General features: G+C 38.5%; 2 protein-coding genes across 4 annotated transcripts in view; one reads left to right on the plus strand and one right to left on the minus strand.

The window, feature by feature from the left end:
* Positions 1–2,254, plus strand: LOC108046445 (zinc finger protein 622). Its single transcript, XM_017126114.1, has 3 exons — positions 1–659; positions 1,160–1,522; positions 1,834–2,254. The coding sequence occupies exons 1-3, from the start codon at positions 141–143 to the stop codon at positions 2,182–2,184; spliced, it is 1,233 nt and encodes a 410-aa protein (XP_016981603.1). The 5' UTR covers positions 1–140; the 3' UTR covers positions 2,185–2,254.
* Positions 2,240–23,795, minus strand: part of LOC108046444 (serine/threonine-protein kinase minibrain) — a 27,923-nt gene continuing 6,367 nt past the window's right edge. Inside the window, exons 2-9 of one of the 3 annotated variants that reach the window (XM_017126112.2) lie at positions 19,137–20,192; positions 14,294–14,439; positions 13,570–13,704; positions 11,110–11,281; positions 10,876–11,043; positions 10,231–10,517; positions 9,320–10,160; positions 2,240–4,369 (exon numbers count right to left, since the gene is read on the minus strand). In XM_017126112.2, the coding sequence (XP_016981601.1) occupies positions 3,432–4,369; positions 9,320–10,160; positions 10,231–10,517; positions 10,876–11,043; positions 11,110–11,281; positions 13,570–13,704; positions 14,294–14,439; positions 19,137–19,194 (2,745 nt within the window). In that variant the 5' untranslated portion in view covers positions 19,195–20,192 and the 3' untranslated portion in view covers positions 2,240–3,431. Of the gene's footprint in view, positions 4,370–8,144; positions 8,175–9,319; positions 10,161–10,230; positions 10,518–10,875; positions 11,044–11,109; positions 11,282–13,569; positions 13,705–14,293; positions 14,440–15,864; positions 17,011–19,136; positions 20,193–23,795 lie in introns of those variants that run through there. The other 2 variants (XM_017126111.2, XM_017126113.2) reach the window with 2 other exon arrangements.

Below are 23,795 nucleotides of genomic sequence, written 5' to 3' on the forward strand. Positions count from 1 at the left end.
AGGTGCAGCCTCCAAGAACGTGGTTTGTTTTTCTATTATAACCATCACTATCAGATCGAGCAGCCCTTGTGAAATACGCCATTCCAATTCACCATTGAATTTGTCAGTCAAAACCGAACCCGAACTGAATTACCAACGGCATGTCGCACTTCACCTGCCTGAACTGCGATGCCCGCTTCGCCAGCGCGGATGTGCAGCGGGATCACTACAAGACCGACTGGCACCGCTATAACCTGAAGCGCAGGGTGGCCCAGCTGCCGCCCGTGACCGCCGAGGAGTTCCAGCAGCGCGTGCTGAGCGCCCGCAGCGCCACGGATGCTGCTTTGGAGGAGCAGAACCTGAGTGTCTACTGCCAGGCCTGCCGGCGCCAATTCGGTAGCCAGAAGGCCCACGACAACCACCTGAACAGCCGGAAGCACAAGGAGCTGCTGGCCCGCTTCGAGCGCGATCAGATGACCGCCAGTGGCGGCAGCGCCAGCACCACGGCGTCCGTCTGCACACGCAGCGTTCTGGAGCCACGCCCACATCCCGCCCTGGCCGCCGCAGCGGCTGGCAAGGGTCGACTGGCATTCGCGGAGCGGGTCGCCAAGGCAGACGATGACCAGGAGATGGACGAGGATGAAGATGACGAAGAGTTTGAGGACATCGAGGAGGAAGAGGTAGGAGAGCTAAATCCGAGTACCAAAGAGCAGTACTTTGTTTTTAACCTGTTAGAGGGTGCCCTCAGTTCTTAAAGAGTATCCCGAGATTTAGATATCCTGTTGTAGGGTTTCTTAAAATGATTTCTCATCGCCTAAAGCATTTCAATTGAGCAATTTTAGTCAGAAGATCCTATTTATCCAATTTTGCAATAATGTGTTATTTCATATTTGATAAACATTTTCTTACTGTTGTAATACTACATTCTACTTTATAATATTATCCTAGCCGCTTTTAGTTAATATAACTATAATTTTCTTTATAAAACCTTCGATCTTTAAATCATTTTAAACTTCTTATTAATATTGGAAGATCTTAGCCATTCGAGTTTTAAACGTTCAAGATGCTTTTGAACATTTGAAAAGTTATCTATTTGTAGCGCTCTAGTCCCTATTTGAAGTTTATTAATTCAAAACATGACATAAATAAACGTAATCCAATTTTCCTTGATGCTCAACAGGTGGACTCCGATGAGTGGGACAAGATACCCGAGAACCCGCTGACTGAGCGCGACTGCCTGTTCTGCGCACATAACAGCGAGGATCTGGTGGAGAACCTGAAGCACATGTCCGTGGCGCACTCGTTCTTCATTCCGGACACCGAATACTGCACTGACATCGAGGGCCTGCTCTACTACCTGGGCGAGAAGGTGGCCAACTATTTCATCTGCCTGTTTTGCAACGATCGCGGCAAGACCTTTTACTCCCTGGACGCGGTGCGCAAGCACATGGTCGACAAGGGCCACTGCCAGATGCTGCACGAGGGCGTGGCCCTGGCCGAATATGCTGAGTACTACGACTACAGCTCCAGTTACCCGGATAATGTGAGTATAGGATATTGAGTATATTGATATTAGCAATAACTTTATATAATTTAAAATCACGTATTGACTTTTGTTTTGGGAGATTTGTCTCGCTTGAATACTGAGCTTTAAGTTACCAAAATAGTTGCAAATCAAATTAGTTATATGCTTAGCAAAAAAGTGTAAACCACCGTTTATAAGTTTAAGATCTTGGGATACAACAGCCTATATTATTTAAATTATTAAAAATTTTGCGGCAACCTTAATAACCAGTTAATATCAAAACCCCGAAACCAAGTGACTAAATCTTCTCTCTTTTTTAACCCACACAGAAAGAAGGCATGGACATTGATGACGAGGTGGTGCCGGACCTGCTCGACGGCGATGAGTACCAGCTGGTGCTGCCCTCCGGCGCAGTCATCGGCCATCGCTCCCTGCTCCGCTACTATCGCCAGCGTCTCCGCCCGGAACGCGCCGTGGTGCTCCAGAAGTCCGACCGCAAGCTGCACCGCGTGCTAAGCGAATACCGGGCGCTGGGATGGACGCACACCCAGCAGCTGTCCGCCGCTCGCAAGGCACGAGACATCCATCTGATGAAGCGCGTCCAGTCCAAGTGGCAGATGAAACTGGGCTGCAAGGCCAACAAGCTGCAGAAGCACTATCGCGCCCAAGTTCTGATCTAAACATCGCTGTTTGGCTTTGGCTATTACCCCGTGTACAAAATAAATACAATTTGAATTTTGCTTAAATTAAGCATTTGTTTGCTTTCTATATTACTAGCGATTTCTCGTCAAATAAAATTACATAATTTAAATTAACAATTAAATAATGTATAATTTTGATTCGTTTATATAAAGTAAAGTTATGTCGTTACGGTTACAGCATAAAATTAAACATTATAATTAGACCAAAAAAAAAAATAGGTTCTAGTATGTAAAAAAAATAAACGCTTTGCAAAATCCTTCAAGTGGGGCGCCCACACAGGATCCCTGCCTTCATCCAGGACGAATGGGGGCGTGGTCGGTGATGTGGGCGCGGCGGTGAGAGCGCGAAGTGACTAATCAGTAAAAACCGCAGGTGAATGAGTTTTTGTGTGGGTTTCGTGGGTATATGGAGGGTAAATTTCAGCTAGTTAAAGTTAATGTATATATAGTTTGTGTGTGTGTGTATCTGTGGCGTGGTGACTTAAATCGGGTGCCTTATCTCACAAGAAAATCCCCTACTATCGTAAGCTTCGTTTATCCAGCCTTTTTCTTAATTTCCCCACTCAAAATAGTTAAAGTTATTAAAAGTGTTTTTTAAAGCCCAATTAATGATTTTAGATCCACTTAACAGTAAGTTTGAAAATAGTTTGATTGCGTTTGCCTGCTTCTTCGACGTCCAGATACGGCTATAGTTAACTTTCCACTTAGAGAATTATTTATCTTTACAAAAGTATATTTTCAAAAATTTTCGGATTTCTTGACACAATATTAAAGAAATCCAATTTTTAAATAATCTTAGAAATAAATAATGGTTTAATCAATCATATAAAAACTTCCACAGAATCTTGGAAAAACGTTTTTATAGATTTTTAGAAAAAACCAACATATTAAGTTACACAATAAAGACAGAAATCAATTAAACATTTAGAACAGTATACAATCAAAAACAAAAACACTTGAACCTAATCTTTTCAAACCACAATTAAGAACAAGACATAATACATTTTGTGTTAAGAAAGGCGCTACGTTGCTCTGGAGTTACCAGTGATATAAGACCCACGATTTAGACCACCTAGGGTTCTGCTGCGGTGGTGATTCTGTGGTTCCTTGATTGGGCGGTGGTGGCAATGCGATAATTAGCAGCAGAGAGCGGCAAAGGGTGTAAAAAAAAGTATATTAAGCGGGCAGGGCAACTAACGTTTTCTCTTTTTCTTCCCCAGTTTATGCTAATGTATAACTACAGGATTCTGTTGAACACAAACGCCCACCATGGGCGACGACGAGGAGGCATCGCTGCTGCTGGCTCCGGTGGCCGAATTGCTGCCGCCACCGGCATTTTGAGAGATGCCGACCTGCGAGGCGGGTCCGCTGATGTGCCGCCGTTGGCCAACGACGCCAACGCCGACGCCCACACCCATTCCCGCTGATCCCCCTCCCGAAGCGGAGGAGGAGGATGACGACGACGAGGGCGGCAGTGGCAGGGGCAGGGGCAGAGGCATGGACATGGGCAGTGGCATTGGCAGCGGCAGAGGCGGCAATGGCAGCGGCAACTCGCTCAGCGAGGCGGGCGCCGTTCCATAGAGCGTTCCGGCGGGCTGAGATGGAAAAAGAAAGGCGGCAGCCGACGACGGCACCGGGTTCGGTCCGGGATTGCCGCCACCCTGGCCACCGCCTGCCGCCGAGGCGCTGATCACACTCGAATCGGTCATCATCAGGTGGGAGGCCGCTGCTGCAGCTGCTGCCGCCGCAGCCACCGACGATGAGGACATGTTGCCGTAGTAAGGCATCGAACTGGGGGCATAGCTGTTCGGCTGCATCTGCAGGATCGCCGGCACACGCATCCTTCCGTGGCCATTCGGTGGCGGCGGTGGCATCTGCGGCGGATCACATTCCATGGCGTGCGGATAGCTGATGCTGTTGTGGTTGCTGATGTTGCTGTTGCTGTTGTTGCTGTTGTGGTGCCCCACCATGTTGCCGCCGTACAGGCGACCGTGGCGCGCACTGTTGCTGCTGCTGCTGCCGGGACTAATGTGGTTCAGGCTGCCCAGGCTGTTGCTGCTGTGATGGCTGTTCGCCAGCGAGGGCAGCGGATGGGCGGTGGGCTGCAGGCTCAGAGCGGAGAAGTTGTTCATCGCGTTGGCTGCCGCCGAGTGCATAAGCAGGCCTGTAAAATTAAAAAAAATTATTAGTTGAAAATACATTATTAATTATTCAATTGTCTTGGACAAGAACCATAGTTCAGTTAGCCATCCTTGGAAAACTCTAAACTAATTTGTCTTATTATTACACCTTTTTTTCTAGCACAAAAAATTATTGTAAATCTAGAATGATTTGTCCTACGGTGTATTTGTATATCAATACTCATGAATTCATATCAAATTTGTATTGCAATTGACAAATATGTACGTATTAAAATCTTGGTTTTCATTTCAATAGAAAAACAAGTTTCTATAATGTAAAATTAAATACCAAAATCTCTTAGAATTTTCCATGGATTTCAAGTGAAGACCCACAATAAAGTTTTCTAGCTCAAATTTTTTTGTTGATTATATCATAAGTTTTTATTGAAGATTTTTTTCAATTTTTTTTTTGTAATTTTTGTTTTTTGCTTTGGTTTGTTTTAGTTTTTTTTTATGAATTCCTTTTTCTGGTTTTTGCTTTGTTTTGTAAAGTTTCCATTTCGGTTTCATCAATCGTTAATAAATTATCTCGTACTTATTCAACTTAAACCATCAGCTGTTTTATGTTTATATTATATAAATGCCACACATGTTGCATGTCCATATGTGTGTCGGTCTGTTGGTTTATCTGTGTGTATGTGTGAGTGCCTTTTTGTGTTTTTTATTTTTTAATTTGGTTTGAATTTGAATTTTTTTATTTTTCATATTTTGCAATACTGTTTCGTTAAAAAAAAATGCATTATGGTCTCCCCGATTTTCCCTCTTTCTTTCGCTATTGCACTTATTTTTGTTTTCGTTTCCGCTTTCGTTTCAAAATGCAACTCTGCTCGAATAACAATCATTTATGGTATCGTTATCGTTGCAATTATCGTTAATATTGCATATTTTCTTCATCTTCTGTGTTTGCTTGTGGGTGTATGTGTGTGTATGTATGGAAATTGGATTTTTAAACTTATTCGACTTATAACTCTCGCTTTTCGGGTTTTAGTATTTTACACAAGTTTCGTTAAGTGTCTTTCCGGTTGCTGTTAAATTCTTGAATCATGGATCATTTTCTTTCGGGGCTAACCTCTAATTTTAATTAATATTTACTTTTATATGTATTTCGTATCCGTTTGTCTGTCTGCGTTTATGTTTGTGTCTAATAAAATTAATTGAGTTTTCCGCATAATTACTTGTAAGTGTTATATATAGATGTATGTATGTTAATTTATTAAATGCTAAAGTTCATCTCTTTAGTACGTACTGATTTAATTTGTTATGCTTGCTATACGATTTCGTTTGTTTTCTTATTTTTTGTGGTTTACTAAACGCATTCATTTCTATACCAATTCTTTATTTTTTCAGCTATTTTTACAAGTCTACGATTTTATACTTTTTACAAACTATGATTTGTGTTTGGTTTTTAACTCGTATGTCGCTTATTTGCGCTCTATCGATAATTATAGCTTTGTTTATCGGTTATCGCTTATCAATCATTCCAATTAAAACTGTTATGTATATATGTATATATTTACCGCTGCTTTATTTCTGAGAGTGTGTTTATATTAGCTTTGTTATTTAACAATTTTGCCTGTTTTCTTTTTATTGTAACAAGGCCCGAACTTTTTGAAGATTGCGGCAATGGTAAGGTTTTAGAAGGATAAATATTTTTTGCGGATTTTTTATCACAAAAGAAAGCGACTATCGCTTGCCTGCTCGCTCCCCTTCTTCTCTGAGGTTCCGTTACACCAAATCCTTGTAAATTCCCGATAGAGTAAGAAAGAGAGCGAGTACGCCACTGTTAGGTTAACCCTTTAATGCCCATGAAGTGCAGATAAGGTGTAGTAAAAGCGAAAATATTCAATAACTTTTCTGGGGTAAATAGAATTTTAGAGCGTTTGCAATTTGGAAAATTGCGATGAAATTGCTTTTAATCTGCATCAATATGGAATCAAATTCTTTTTCTGGTTATCAATTTTTTTCGCAGATGACCCAAATTTTTTCTTGATTATATACCTCGACGACTGTTCTCAAGATAGTTATCTAGACTTTTTTAATGAACAAATATTGGAAACATGTTTTCTTTTGAAAAAATTTTAAAGAATTTTCATTGTTTGCTTTTACCACTCCTTATCCGAGAGCAATTAAAAGTTTTAGATTACGGGAACAAAAAAATAAGGATGTACGTCTATGTTACAAAACTGGTATTTTTTCATTAAGTTCACTTTTCATTACTTGACTTTGGTTTATGTATGTAGTACATACTATATTCTTGGTTTACTAAACGACTTAATTTTTTTACCACCTTTTTGCATGTGAATTTTGTTTTTACATGTCTACTTTTTTTTGTTTTGGTTTTATACTTTTTACAAACTATGATTTGTGTTTCGTATTTCGCATATTTCACTGAGATCCATTATCGCTTTTTCAAAATTTCAAATATCGTTTTTCGCACTTATTTCTTGTCGAAATTTAAACAGCAGGGTCGGTCGTTTATTTTTACAAGAGAAACTCTGAGGAATGCATAGAAATTTGTGTTATGGGAAGAACACCGAGGGATTACGGTTCTTTGTGTTTATTAAAATTTTTTTTTGTAATTCCACAAAACTAATTGTGAGCCACAAAAATATGTAATGACTTTAAGTACAATTCAAAAAAGTAGTTAATAGTTTCCAATTTTCAAAAATCCAAAAAAAAAGCACAAAAAGTTTTTCATATAACACGTCATTGCCTACTACATTTAGACATCTTAAGAGGCGATTTCATATCACTAAATATTCTCATGATCATTTTAATTACATTTCAAATGGTATAAAAATCTGTAATTATTTTAACACTTTCGACAATTATAAGAAAAATTCTTAAAAATACTTTCAGAAACTTCAAACTTTAAATGGAAATTCACGCTAATGCGTTAATCAGGAATAAACAATTTTAAAGAGACTTTAAATCATTCGATATTTCTGTGGCTTGTTAAATAAATAAAGCGCCAAAATATACATATGTATTCCTACGAGATCCCCGCTACTCGCTGTTTTCTCTCAGTGTGATTTAACTTGTATGTCCGTTTTACTTATGCATAAATGTATATTAAGTATGTATGTATATGTATGGCAGTCATTAAGAAAGTCGTTAAGGATTCCTCTTATTATTATTCTTATGTATTCGCAAACTCTTCGTACAATTCTATGATCCTAAATGCTTAGACTTAAATAATTATTTATTTTTCTTAGCCATTTTTGCGTAATTTAAGTTGACAAAAAACTTTAAACACTTAACACACGATTGTATTTTCATCCGAGCGTTTGAAATGCGTGAGCATAATACAAATTACATTTTATATTCTAGAAAAAAAAACATATGGTTTTCGGAAACCAAGGAGGGTGTCACAATAATTCTTATAGGAAAAAAACATCTTTTTCTCAATTATAAATTAAATAGGGACAGGGACACAGACAGATGCATATATAGGATCAGGGACAGGGACAGAACAAAGACAAATATAGAGACAGAGACAGATATAAATATAGAGACAGACAGGGACAGAGGACTGAAAAGGACAGATAGTGAGTGTGTGTGACAGAGAGACATGACTATTTACAAAACGCTGGAGCTGTTTAGATAATGGATAATAACATGGCCAGCGGGTCACTGGTTGGGCTGCTAATGTTGCTGCTGCGCTCAATGTTGCTTGTTTCACGTTGCATATTGCTGGTTACTGTTGTGGCAGCCTTGAAGTTGCGGCTGCAATCGATGTTGTTGCTGCTGCGGATGTTGCTGCTGCTGTTGCCGGTCATCGGCGATCATCTGCTGCCGCCATTTGAGTTTGTTGTTTTATTTGATTTATATTTTGTGTTCGAGATCGAGGAGTTCGAATAGAAAAAGAAAGGAATTTATCTTTATAGTTGGGAACACAATCATTTCACGCTCTTGCATTGCTACATTTCGCAAACTTTCGTTTCGTACAACTAATTAAATTAGCACTAAGCGCCGAACTAAAGATAAAACGAAACACTTCTTACATTTAAGAGTGACTAGTGCAACTAAATGGTAATCAGTATCAACTAAAAATTATAAAAGCCTAATACAAACAAGATATTTTAAGTACAATTTTGTCCACAGCTAATAACTAAATTAAAATTTTTTTTTGATTGCTCACACACAAAACACACACGAAATTCAACAAGCAAAGATTGCGAATATGCGTTGGCCACAAAACCAACGCATGAACACAGTCGCCACTCGCTACGAACTACAAAATATAACTCGCAGCTTTTGCATCAAATCAGCTCACGATAAAATTATAATCATAATCAACAAACACAAAATTCTATGGGAAAGCAGCTACAAACTCGATTTTAAGGCAAAGGTTCTTAGATGCCCAACGTAATCTTCAGACTATTCTCATATTCGTATCCCCCGTAAATATAGTTCTTAGTTCTTATGACTATACTTATCTTTTTTTATTTAACGCCTCATCTTGCTATTAGATCTCAACTACATTATCTTTAATGAAAAATTGTAATTAATTTCTTACTTCACTTCAATGTGTACTGAAATCAAAATCTTTTATTGGTAATTGCACCGCTTGCCACTATCATTTAAATTACCCCGGAATTTAATATTGAAAAATATGATGTTCTAAGATTTTATTTTAAAATGTAAAAATATATAACTAAGGTCTGCTGAGATCAAATTAAGACAGTGCCTTGCTATAACCATACTTCAATTATTTTGTATTAGACTGTTCATTTGTTTCCTTAAATAAAAATTGATAAGAAGTAAATATTTTATATTAATTGTAATTTTATCCACTGCTTAATAACCCAAAATCCAAAAACAGACTATAGATTACATAAAGCACCTTTGATTCCTTCCCTTTGTATGCCAAAAAATCGAGCCACTGGCTGCGTTTAGGAGTTTGTTTCTAGGTGTGTTCCACTACTACTCACCGTGACACTGGGCATCCGACGCACCGCCAGGACCCGCGAGTGGTGGCAGCGGCAGTGGCAACGGCAGGGGCAAGGGCAGCGGCATCGCCTGCTGTTGCTGCGCCGCGGAGGATCCTGTGCCGACGTTCGATCCCGAACCAGTTGATCCCGTGGCCGTGGCCGCTGCTGTCGCCGCCGTCGGAGCCGCTGCACTGGATGAGGAGACCGCTCCGCTACTGCTGCTGCTCGTTCCTAGGCCACCGGCACCGCCTCCGCCACTGGATCCGCCTGCTCCGCTGGATCCGGAGCCACCGGCTCCTGCGTTCGCTGTGGCGCCTGCGCCGCTCGTATTGGTCGCCTCGTCGGCCGTGCGCTTGAAGAAGTTGTGCTGCAGGGCGTAGTAGGGCGTGACCCGGGTCTTGGGGTCAAAGTCGAGCATGCGCAGGATCAGATCCTTGAACTTGAGATAGTCGGAAACGGAGTGGCCCGGCTCATCCAGACGCCTGCCTCCTGGCCCGCCTGTTTCCACACCGAGTATGTCGTGGAGTTTGCGGGATCCTGGCGGCTTGTATTTCCTTCCGTTCTGATTCTTCTTCAGCACATAGGATCCATCGGCCACGATCTTGTCGAAGAATTTGCGGGTCTTGTGCGCCTGGTCGAGTAGATACTTGGGCGGCATGCCCAGCACCTCGACGATCTTGTTCATCTGGTCCACCTCGTTGCAGCCGGAGAAGAGCGGCTCTCCGGTGTGCATCTCCACCAGGATGCAGCCCAGCGACCACATGTCGATGGCCAGGTCGTACTGGATGCCCAGCAGCACCTCCGGCGAGCGGTAGAAGCGCGACTGTATGTAGTGGTAGATCTGGAAAGGGGATTCAAAGTCGTATATTATATAGGATTTCAGTCAATTCCGAGGAGTAGACTCGACTTACCCGCTGTCCCAGCTGGCAGGAGCTGCCAAAGTCAACGATCTTGATCGCCGAGCGCTTCGGGTTGCACAGCAGGATGTTCTCGGGCTTCAAATCACAGTGAATTATGTTCAGTTCGGGGGTGCTGAGGAAGAGCAGTGCGGTGCACAGCTGCTGGGCGAACTTGCGCGTGAGGTTCAGAGAAACGCCCCGGAAGTTGGTGTTCCGCAGCAGGTCGTACAGATTGTATGAGAGCAGCTCAAACACCAGGCACAGGTGGTTGCGCCACATGAAGTGCCGCTTGAGCTTAACTGTGGATCGAAAAGATGGCAATATTAAATATCGTAGTGGTTTCCGTAGTATTTAACTCTAGACTTAGTATAGTTTTTGAGATGAAATTTTCTAACATTTAAATAGAATTGTGAGATCCTTCAATGCACGAATGTTTTTATATTAAGCTTAATCCTTAATTAAATCAATCAATTGATATCAAAATTATACTCATTATTATTTTAAATATAAATGTTGGCAATTATTATTTACAAACAAATTGTTTTCATCTAGCTAAGATTGATTCTATATAACTTTGAAATATATATAAATTCTTCATAATTTTTTACCAATTTCTTTTTGAAAAGGAAACCAACCAATTCTGTGGCATTTACGTACCGATGTAGTATTTGTTTTCGGCATCCGCCCGGTTCATCATCTCGAGCAGCTTGACCTCGATCTGTGCCTGGTTTAGGAACGGTTTCTTATTCTTAATTATCTTGATCGCCACGTGGCACTGCTCCTCGTGGTCGTAAGCCTTCACCACCTGACCAAAACTGCCCTTTCCTGTGGGATTAAGGTAACATTTCAGTCAGTGAATAATTAATCACAGTATATTAGGTTCCCACTCACCGATCAGCGAGTCGATCTCGTAACGATCCAAAAACTTTTCGCCATTCTTGATTATATAGTCGTGATTATCGTCGTCATAGCCGTCGTTATAAAGTTTTCGCTCCTTTTTGTTGGACGAGTCGTCATCGCCTTGTGTCTGCTGGGCACGGCGTTTCTTTTTCGCATAGTAAACCTAAAATTTCAAAAAAAGTTTAAGCATTTTTATAATCTCTTAAATATATAACTATGATTTGATCTGAACAAATTTATAGAATTTTTTTTCTAGCCGGAAATTTTCCAAAGTTATCAACAAACAAGTCAATAATATTAAAATTAAATAAATTCATGTATTTCAATCAACAATATTAATTTAAAGTTTGTTTGCATTTTCAATTCTAAGCTGAACCTTTGTTATTATGTTTGGTTTGTAGACCATTATATTCAAATTTTGTTTAGTTTGTGATTTAATTTTTAATATAATACGTTCGTTTTTATTTTTAAAGATCATTCCAGGGATTGGCGTTACCTGTCTCGGTTTAGAAGCTCGAGATAAGAGTAACTATGGTCCAAAAACGATCGATGTTAATCGATCAATAATTCATCTTAAAATGTTTGTTGGGTAACAAGAAAAAATGAAAATGCCCCAAATTGAAGGCGGTAGAGTTAATTGGATCTTATTGGCCAGCTAGAAGTTATCCTGTTACTTCCACTTCATCAACGACAAATGTAAACACAAAATGGGGAAAATGAGAAAATAGCGAAAATGAGAGGCAAGACCGGCAAATAAAAAAATGCCGAAAGAGGGCGGACGCCCAGCTGAAAATAATGCAGAGAAAAACGAGATGAAAAATTCTCTCTTTTTGCGCTCTCTCCCACTTTCTTTCTCTCTCACGCTCCCTTTTCTTATTGGGAAAGGGAAGGAGAAGGGGGAAATGGTGGCAGCTTGGCGAAAAAAGTTGTTGCTAACGCGGCAAGCTGACGGTGGAGCGAGCGAGATAGCGCCGCATAGGGAGAGATAAAGTGAGAGAGAGGAATAGCCCCACTCTCTCGAAAACGAAAACTGTAGCATACAAAACGGCAGCGAAAAGGCTTTTGCAATATTACGGCATCTCTAACGTCACAAAATGCCAACTGCAAATGTAACAGTAACGTCTGACAAAAACACTCCAGCCTGCTCGAGAGCACCTGTCAAATTCAAATACCTGCAACCAACCGCAACGCCAGCTGTCAAATCGGCTGACTGCAAAGCTCATATTTACCAACATCAATATGTTTGATTGCAATCTCAAATAGGGCTTAAATATTGCAATTGTTTATAGTTTAAATTTAAGATAACTTGGATTGTATCAATATTTTTATATTGTCCTATTTTGCATTAGAAGAATTAAAAATTCTTCTAAATACATGGATAAAAACAACACTGCACGAAATTTTGTTTTGTCCTATAACAAGTTGGGACCATTTCTCTAATTGAATTACAAAATGTCATGTCTTTGAATTTGACTTCCGAGTGTTTTTGTCTTTCAGTTACAACAAAATCTAATCGATTCAAACAAAATATGCCTGAATAAAACTTATGTTGTGTTTTCAGTAGGTCCCACTTTCCAATCGTATTTGTTTTTTAAGTTATTTACGTACGCAACCTGCGTGCAACTCGGATTCCTTCGAGCAGCGTCAAATACTAACATCCTAATGTGGCATAGGACAATCACCCCGTCCACTCAAGGCAAATATAATCACCGATTTGGGTCGGCGGCATTTCGTCATAACGTCATTTGACAGTTTCCATGAGAGCCAAGTTATTGGGTATTCGGATTCGGGGTCGTTTTGTTAAGAACTTGGCAGGAAAACCGAGACAGTTGCGTGTGGCTGTGGCTAGCTTTCTTTACTTATTTAACCTCTTTCTATTTTTTTGGCTGTTGTCAACCGATGCGGCTGACGACGTCAATCGAAGTCAACTGCGAGTGGGCGAGGGTGGTGTGGGAGTGGGATTTGACCCCCCAAGCGGGTCAAGGACAAACGTATCTTTAGCTCAGCTCAACGCCACAAATATCCGCTGTCAGCAGATAGTCACACAACCACAAGACAAGAAAAACCCCCGACTAAATTCCGATCGTCATAAGAGCGTGACAGTATAAAAAAAGACGGGATAGATGCCAAGGCTCTTGAGCAGTTGCACAGAAAAAAAATAATAGTATTTGTTAGCTTGCAAACTGCCAAAAAACTACCACAAAATCATTTTAAATTATGTCTATATGAAAGTGACTTATTGTACAATAAAGATCTAGTTTAAAGTACTTCATTACTATATGTTTAATGATGGTAATGCGAACAAAGTTCCAAATATTACAAAAATAGGTTTTCTGGCTTGTCTAAAGAAACCTATTGTAACCCATTGAAAATTTCATATTGATATGTCACAGATATCAAACTATGACCCAATTTGTTATTTTGTAGATTTTTTTCAGGACTAACACTCACCTCGTTGATGTGCTTGTAGGTCTTTATCAGATCGACGCTCAGCTTGCGCAAAGGTCCCAAGGAGGGGTCCCGAAAGTGGGTGGGAATACGGGCCTGCATGGCGCGCACCTCCGACGAAGACGAGGGACTAGAGTGCTGCGGGATCGAATGAAAAAAATTGTTATTTATTATTCACAATCTAAACAGTAATACACCATCGATTTGCTAAAGATAATAATTGTCTTTCTTTTTAATTTATATAGGTATTTTAAATTACTTGTTATTCTTTTAAAACATACCTTTCAATGTAATTTGTTTAATGTTGTTTAAACTCTTAACATATAAGTTGTTTAAAACAAAAATATTTTTTTCGAAATTGTCTCACTTGGTGATGGCAAAAACCTGTTGTGGGTAAACCTTTCTTTTACATTTTCTTCTCAAGGCTGGGCTTACTTAAATGTGGCTATTAACCTTTCTAATTGCAACTTTAATTTTAACTGGAGCATGGGAAAAAGTTTTCTGAAAGTGGAATGGTAACTTTTACACTTGTGTCGTTTTTTCAAATTTTTGAATTATTCTTTCTGGAAATCTTTCCCATATTATTCATTTTTAATAATTACTCTTATTAAAATAAATAAACTTTAGCTCTTTTTTGACTCTTAACTGCTATTTAGTGTAATGTTTGTTTAGTCAAAATGGTATGTTGTTTTGTGGAAAAAGTATTTGATATGGTGCAAGTACTCACATGGTGCATTACATCCCGGTGCGTGGCAGGCAGATCCTCTTCGACGACGAAGCGTCCGTAGAGGGGGGCGTGGCGCTGTCTTCCGCCCCCGCTGCCCTGGGCTGCGTCGACGGCGACGCTGCCTCCGCTGGACCCATAAGCGGATACTAGAGCGAATGAGAGAAGAGATATTATCAGTTATCGGCGGGAATTATATACATATGTGTTTGCCGTATTTCTGTATTTGTTCGCTTGCTTTTTGTGCTGGTTCATTGACCGGATCGCTCGGACACCGCTCTTTTGCAGAATGCACCTGTTTTCTCGCACACCTGACTACGTCAGCGCCGAGAGTTGCCAAAACGATGATAAATGCAAAAAGGGAGAGAGGAGATGATATGCACTGAGGGAAACGTCCAATTCCGATTCCCATTTAGGGTAAAATTTATCTTAGAATCGCTAACTTATACTCCTTAGATGGCAGGATCACCCATCATTAAATCAAAAATACCTTTTCTTGATAGAACTTCAAATGTAATTTGATTAAAACAAAGCATTTAAAATATACGCATCATGAAATTTATGTTAAAATGTAAAATAAATAAAATAACTAAATAAATTAAAATAATTTATCTGAATTTTAAACTGTTTATATAAATATGAAATGACAAATTATTATTCAAATAAAAAATAAGTTTCGATGGCTTAAATACACGGCTTGTCAAAGATTTATAACAGCCATTTAATATGGATAGCAAACCTACATTAACAGCAGTTCTACCTTTCATTTTGGAAACTATTTCATTATTAACTTCCTTTTAAATTATTTCTTGTTATCATTTCTTTTCCTCTGTGCAGAGGCAGTCAGAAGAATAAGAAGCATAGAAGAAAGAAGCTCTACCTTAATTTTAGAACCAGACGGAACTGAAATTATTACACAATATGCAGGCGCACATACATAATTCTGCCGTTTCTTGATTCTATTTCCCAAGTTTCTATGACCATTTCACTTGCTCACTTTTTGTTTTGCTTTTAGCTTGGCTTGTGCAACAAAAATAGCCCCAACGATATAAACAAGACACCAAAATACACGGCGAAGGGGTTGAGGAGGGTTAGACGAAAAACCTGCAAGACGCAGCAGCTGTGTTTAATGTTAAATGATATTCTATTTCATCAACATTTGACTGACAGAAACCTGATCAATAAAAGGTAATGAAAGCCCAATTCAAATGATAAACATGAAATATTTAAGAGGAAATAATGTAAATAATGAAAAGATTACCTGCTTGAAACTTTAGCTGTGCCAATGATTTTAACAGCATTAATAGTAAAATTGAAAAGTAAATGACAATTAAATTTATAAATTTAATTTTATTTTGTGTCTATATTTATTGATCTATTTTATAGTTTCAGTTTAAATTGTGGCAAATGCTTTGTTTACAAACATAGACTTACTACCAAGAAAATATTTTTAAAAACCTGTGGATTTCTTTAAACAAAATCTAGATGGTTGACAAGAATATGATACTCAAGTTTAATAATTATCCGATTACAAGTGTTGGATAACCATTAAGAAAAAAAGACTTTTAGCTTACAAGAATAATGCAGTGGTCGTTCTTCTTCACTCCTCGATGATCCCTGAACCACCAAGAGATTGCCATCGACTCGATCCACATCGACAGTGCTCCAAACACTTTTGGGCTGGAACTTTGAGATGATTTGATGGCCATCGCCATCGTCATCGTCGTCCACCTCCTGATTGCCATTTGTTGGCCAATTTCTGACACGATGCTGGCAGCCAATTTGCGCCAAATAATTGATGTAATGAGGCGGATGATGGTGATTGTGATGGCTGTGATGATGGTGGTTCAAGTTGCCACTGCCACTGAAACTGCCACTGCCACTGCCACCAGGTGGACCAACGGCGAATGGCGCCCAATCGGTGGTGGCCTTGTCAACCGCATCGCCGCCGTTCGTTGACTGCCAATAAACCAAAGCCGCCGACATATCTTGTCTTTTTGTGACTCGCACTCGCACTCGCACTTCCCGTTTCCTCTTCCTTTTAATCTTTATCTATATGTTTTTTATTTCCCTTGTTTGTTTTTATTCAATTAATTAATTAATTGACTGTGCTATAGATCCATTTCCCTGGCTTTGAAAGCGCGATCTGTGTCGCTTGAAAATTCAGCGCAAACTGACGCAGTTTTTTTTCCCTAGCCCCAAAGTTTTTGCCACTGGTCGTTTTGTCGTCTGTTTTATTTATACGGAACCGTGTTTTCTGTCGCGGGTTCTGGCTGCTCTTTTATTTTGTTTTTGCATTTTTTTTTTGCTGCATTTCTGCGGATCACACGAACGAACGAGCGATAGCGATTGCAACGATCATCACGATCTCGGGGTGATAATGATAATGAAGGTGTAGGGGATGCCCGGCAATCTGGCATCGGAATTTGTTCTGTTTACATTCGTCTGCTTTTCAGTGTTGCACAATCTGAGTTGAGTAAAAGAGCGGAAATAGTACCCAAAGCCCAACTACTTAATAGGATTTTAACGATCCAAAACAGCAATATGACTTTCAGTGGGTATCCGCCATCGATGTCCTACTTTTTAGTTCACCTTTTTGAAAAAGCTGCCTTTTTAGTGTTAAGAAACTATGTTTGAGTTAAACAGTGTTGGCCAATTACAAACATATTTATAATAACACATATAGAAAACAAAAAAAGTAACATGTAATCAATTTTTGTTATTGTGTTTTATTAAAATTTAAATGTGCTAAGAAATCAAGCAATACATTTTTAATTTTTCGATTTTAGTGGTCTCAAAAAGACCGTATAATTTCGATCACGAACTAACTTCCCGATTCATCGGTGATCAGAAACAGATATTCCATTCTATTTGTGTTTTCTTAGGGGTGTTCCGGTATCTTTGTTGATCAAACGAGCACTTCTGGCTCCCCTTTTGTTTTTTGTCTCAGCTGTTTTGGGTAGTGAAAGGGTGAGTTTCGCTTTTTGTAGATAATGGAATTCCAATAATGACATGTGGCGGAGTGAAGTGGGTAGTGGGTGGTAAAGCGTTCGCACTTGTCTCGTGCGCGCAGAGATACAGATAAATTCATTTCTTTGTTTCGGCTTTTGCGTCGTCGTCAAGTCAAGGAAATCAAAACAAAGCGAATGAAATGAGAAATTAAAATAAAATGTAATTAACCCCAGCTAAAAAGTGTGTGCATAATACAGTGCGTTACAAAATTGTATAACTGATTGGGTTGTCTTTTAAAGAAGGGGTGTGTTCAAAATATTTCGAAACTAGTTTTAAACATGTAATACGAAAAGAGAGAATCAAACAATACATACTTGAATGATTTACAAAAAGATCTGTATATAAGCAAAAAGGACAAGCATTTATCAAACTAATGAAAAAGCAATACAAGCAAATCAAAATAATTGTTCTACAAAAGATCTACTTAATAAATGGGTGTTTTTTAAATTATATAAAATTCTACTTATAGAAACGTTATACTTATTTTTTTGAAGCCTTTTTCCGAACCAATTATAAATTTATTTGCTTTTATAAATAAATTGAACGCTTGCCAATCGATGGAAGAGTTGAATGATAAATGAGTTTGGGTCCCCTCAAAAAGGGGGAGGAGCAAGATGAGATGAGGAGGAGAAGAGTGAGCAGCCACTCTATTTATAGGGATCCGATCCTCCGTCTCTAATGTAGGATTTCCCCCGATCCGATGTTCAAATGTCTGTCGCGTCTCGGCCGAAAATAAAAATAGTTGACGACATTTTGCGTTCGTTCCTCGTCTTTTGGCCACTTGCATTTTGGCCCAGAAATGGGATCGAGGCATTATAAACCACCTCCATCGATAATTACATTTGGGAGGGGGACAATGACTATGACGATGGAATGCGGAGCAAGTGAGTCACGACCTATTGGCAAAGGTAATGTCATGAATTGCAGTTACTTGTGGCAGCCCACTTGAAAAGTTTATGAACAGACCAAGCTAATCAGATACAAAATTCTCGGTCCCCGTAACCCCACAAATTTGACGCAACATGGGGAAGTCCCACACAGAGTCACGGGTTTTCGAAATAGTACGGATTGAGGCAAATACAGACGGAGACAGTAGAGTGATAAGCAAACAGTTGACACAATATTTGTTGGATGAATGGAGTGAGATTGTTGCATTTCCAGCGGGTAGAAAAGCCGGAAAAGGTAGGAAGAATACAGCCAGAATTTGCTGCTTAAGTACTCCTGTCCTCCCCCTTAAAATTCCACCTGATATCGCCCAATTCCACGGGTATAAATATTATTTCCAAAGAAATTTTAGCCGTTGCACTACAATTGCAACTAGTAATAGTCAATTGTACTTACTTATTTGAAAAGTAAATAATACGCTATCGTTAACGTTGTCAAATTGTTTCATCAACCAACACCCTTTTTCTTGGGAAGTCAAGCCAACATATTTACACGATGTTATAACTTTAAATTGATTTATAACCCTGAGTTACAGGGAAAGGAATGAGATATAAAAGGCATGTTCTTAATAACATTTCCGGAAAATGTTTGGAAGTCTTAGTAATGTTTTCAAAAAGACTGAGAAGGTTTTTGAACAAATTATAGAAATGATCTTAAACTTGAAATATTTTCGTAAACAGTAAGGAAACTACAAAACTTAAAATATAAATTCTGAATTTTTTAACAGTTGGTAAAGTACAAAGGTCTTTTAATTTGCAGCAGAGTCATAGCAAACTTTTTGAAATTTAACTTGAAGACCCAGCAAGGATGATGAAATAATCGGCAGTATTTGAATGGGATCGAGCAATACGATCTTGAGTTTTTACAAGTGGAATCGGAGAATACTTACGTTTCTGTTTATTCTTATCCATAACGCCGCCGCTATTCGTATCCTCTAATCTATACATGGGGCTGATGTTTGTTGGTTTTGCGCTGATAAATGAATCGTTACTTTGATTTGTTTATTCCTATATTTTACTCTATATGTACTTGACATATATATACTTGTGTTTATATATATATATATATATATAAATATATATATCGGTGTATGTGTATATATATATATATTGCGTTATTTGTTCATGCTATTTGGATAGATTGAAATTTTGTTTTTGTCCGATTTTGGTTGTTTGTGATTTTGTTTTCAATAAATAAATAGTTGTTTGTGTATTTTTTTATTCTTTTCGTTATCCTTTGTGTCGTTGTTGTTGCATCTTTTTCGTGAGTACCAGTTAATATATAAATTTGCATGTGTTGTTGGTTAATATATATATTTCCGTATATATTTTTATGGGTCGAATACTTTTTGTTGTTTGTTTTGTTTTGTTTATTTTAAAATTATGAACACAAGTTTTTAGTCTTTTGTTGGATTTGCTTTGCCGTTTATTTTTATTTTTTGCAGTGTAATTGTCAAACATTTATGAAACAAACAAAACAAAAACACGTCGGTATGTGTATTACTCCTTCTCCTGTTGTTGTTGTTATTGCTCTTTCCGTTTATTTACCGTTTAGCATTGTAATTGCACACACTCCCACACAACGGGAGCGTGTGTGTGTGCTCTAATGAAAACAAAACACACACACACACGCGAACGCACACACACGTACGAGGGAAATTTGAGAAGAAAGCCCGATCTGGCTTTCTACTGCGTTTTTTGGTGGATTAATATCGATTTCTTTGCTATTCCTTATCGATTTCCTCAAGTTAATGTTGTTTTAATTTTATGGTAATTTTTGGTTGCCGCTTTTCTCAACATTTTGCTTAATCATATCTCAGCACTTTTATTATTCGCTTTATTTTTACATTTACATTTACATTTAATAATATTCAATAATTGTCGAAACGCTTTGTTTACAAAACTGTACTGCTTGCTGCTGCTGATGATGTTGTTGTTGTTGCTTGCTGGAAGAAGAGAAGAACACGTTTGTTTAATTAACTAATTGAATTATAATTATTAATAGATAATATACAAATATTGGAGAGCCGGAAAAGGTTGAAACGTACGGCGCAAATAAAAATAATAAATAATAACAATCTCGCGCTCCCTGCCTCTGTTAACTCACTGTTAACGGTTTATCTCTCTTCTGCCGCTCTCTCTCTCTCTCTCTTTGGCAGGTGAACGAACGACACGCGACGCAAAAAGCATGCGTCTGTGTGCGAGCGAGAGAGCGCGCAAGTTCAACGTGTGGCTTGGCGTTTTTTATCGTTTTTTTTTTGCTGCCGGGGCGCCGCCTCTAATACATACACACGCGCCCACCTCTGACATTGCACTCACACACACACATGCACACCGAGTGACAGCTGTTTCAAGTTCGATTTCGATTTCGATTACTCTTTTTCGACTCTGTTGTCAAGGCGAAAAATTTGTGTGCATTTTAATTACAAATGCTGATTAACCCCTACAACTCACAATATACGTGAGCAAATATTTTAATTAGCTAAACAAAAAGCACATTACTGTTGTTGTTGCGGTGAAAGTGGCGTTTATTAACGTTTAGAGCTGCGCCGCCTGCTTTTTGTTGTTGCTTCTCTGAGGCACATGTCGGCATTCCGCGATTTTGTTGCCAAGCAAATGGAATTGACCAGCAGTCAACCAGGGATGCCACCCCTCTTTCAATTTTTGGCTCTGCCTCTCGGCAAAAAAGGGATAACACAAAAAAGGACAAAAGTGCAGCTATGGTCACAACTATAGTGGTCACATATTTCAATAATTGTACAGCTAAAATGGGAATACTTGAATTTAAGTTTAAATTTGGGATGTGATTACCAGTTTTCAGTTTATTAATGAAAAACACAAAATTTGTCTTGCAAAATTGTATTAAGGAGTTTGGGATCATAAGAAAGCGAGAATTTACAACATTTGGGTCAGAATAAAACTTAAATATGAATTAAATGATTTTAACAATGTTAATATTTTAAATACATTTATTTTATCTGGATCGCAGGGAAATAAGTCCGTTAGTTATTTGTAAAAATATGCAAAATTTATAAAACAAGTTTTCCAACCGCCACTGTAGAGGCGTGTATGTTAGTGTGTTGTTGTTTCTTTGTATTTCTGTAGAAAATTATTCACACAATTTACCGGCAAAACAGAAGGAAACCAGTTCCTAAATCAACAGAAAAAAAGAAAACTGCAGCCTGTGAATGATTCTCCTGCCGTGAATCAGAAATGTATAAAAACGAATAAATGCGTCACTCCTCTCTGCAGTTTGTGACTAATAAACAAGTAATTCCCAGAGCGCGGATCTTTGCAGATCATGCGGCTAACGAGTGTTAACCCGTTGTTGTCAACTGATCGACTCGACCGCCGACCGCTTATCAGTTCATTTGACTTTTCACACTTTTCTGCAATGTCCGGGGAGAGTGTTATTTATTTATTTTTTGCAATTATTTTTAGCGTAGGCAGCAGCCACAGTTTTTTGCATGTTTCATCATTTATTTTTGGGGCCAACACGGAATCGACAAAAAGAAACAATAAATAGCTACAATAACGACACATACCCACGCACCCCCCACACGAAAAAAAAAAACAAAATAAAGCGCACTGAAAGAAACGCGAGCTAATGTTTTCGGTTTTTTTTTTGTTGGAGCATCTGGTAATCCTATCCTGTGATTGGGTGGTCTACAAATATGTCCGAGATCGAGTCTCTACTCCCGCAACTCTGGGAAAAATACTGAAAATTCCACATAAATATTCCTATAGATACAGTGATCATTCGCAAATGAATTTTATAAAACAGTCCTTAATATTTGTCAGGGGATTATAGTCGCAAAAACTTTATGAAATAATTTCAGCTAACATTTTTATAGATCATTCTAACACCTTAGTTATTAATCCTATATTTTCTTTTAAAAAGTAATAATATACCGCAGAAAATAATCAATTGTTAATCAATAGAGATTAGGCTCTTGTTTTTTGAGGGTTTGGTTGTGATTGCATTATGAAATTATAATTTTCCTGTCGAAATCTTTAAATTCCTCCTCGGAGTAACAAGTTTCAAGTGGGGAATACCGATATTGTGGCCAACTTAGCGATTATCCACTATATGTATCTGGGGCATAAAAAAATACAACTTTATGATCAGCGGCGGCCGTTTGACGTCAGAATCAGTTTGTCTGTCTGTCAGATTGTGCCCATTATACAAACGGATAGTGAACATATGTATGTATATGTGGTTGCTTCGGTGCTCGTGCTCTCTTTCTTCTTTCTTTCTCCTTTCTCCGCACCCCACCCACTACATCCACCCACCGCAGAAAAAGAAGACGGCATGTGGTGACCCAAATCGTTCGTGTGACTTTTTCCATTTGCGCTCGTTTTGTTTAATTCAATTTGCGTGCACATTAAATGCTGTTACTAAACTAATAAGTGAAATAAATCATATTTCTGCAACAGCGTCTTCCTCTGTTCTTTTTTCGTTTTATTTTTGCGCAACATGTGGCGACGCCCGAAAAAAAATAGTTTTCATTAATATTACGTACTCACACTAGTACCTAGTGTATATATTTGGCTATGTGCGTGCTCCAGTTTTCTAGGTGACTACTAAAAATACCTTGTAGGCGTTATTCGCTTCTTTTGTACTCATTAGTATCGCTGATTAGTCAAAAAACAAAAACAACTGAAGAAACTTGAACTGTGGAAGAGGAAACAAATACGGAAGAAATTCCATGACTTGAACGTTACCCGTTACTTCTTCAAAAAAAAGTTTTTTATTGACAATTGAGTTTGGTGACTAAACTTTTCTCAAACTTATCTATTTATACCAAGTATTACCTTTCATTGTTCAAGTATATCACTTCCGAGTTCTATAACTTTTATTTATTTACAAAAAAAAAATTAAAAAATAAAACCTATAATAAACATAAACAAAAAATATAGATTTTTACACAAAAAATCAAAGATACATTTGACATATTTTAGAGACTTTTGGGCCGGAGAGCTCAATTATTTCTGATAAATAAAAAATAGCGATACATTAATTAATTTTTTTTGGATCTTAAATATAGGTACAACTGAAATAAAAAAAAATTAACGACAAAAAAAAAACGGTTTTTGCGCTTTGACAGCGATTTTTCAATGGAAGATCGTGCAAAGAAAGGCGAAGAACTTATGCTTTCTTTCTTTGCACTCCCCGTAGTCCCCATAACCCTGTCCTCCATCCCGCTTGCACCCCGGCTAAGTGCGTAGTAGAGAAGGAGAAAGGGCGATAGAGAAGAATCGAAAGCGGAGAAGAGAGGAGAGCGAAGAATTTAAATGCCGCTGGCTGGCAAAGTTTATTTTATTTATTCTGCTGTTGCTGTTGTTTCTGGTGTTTTTTGTTTTTATTATTTTTTTTACCTCAGCTTGGTTCAAAGTTCAATGACCGATTTTGCCTTTGCCGAAACTGAAGCGAAATGGACAGAAATAAAAATAAAGTGAACTGAAGTGAGCGGCGCAGTCGCAGAGCTTTGTTCCCGTCTCCCTCCCACAAACACACACACTCCCACATACACTGAGGCACATGGCCA

Source organism: Drosophila rhopaloa, unplaced genomic scaffold (assembly GCF_018152115.1).
Source record: "Drosophila rhopaloa isolate 14029-0021.01 unplaced genomic scaffold, ASM1815211v1 contig_3, whole genome shotgun sequence".
NCBI lineage: Eukaryota > Metazoa > Arthropoda > Insecta > Diptera > Drosophilidae > Drosophila > Drosophila rhopaloa.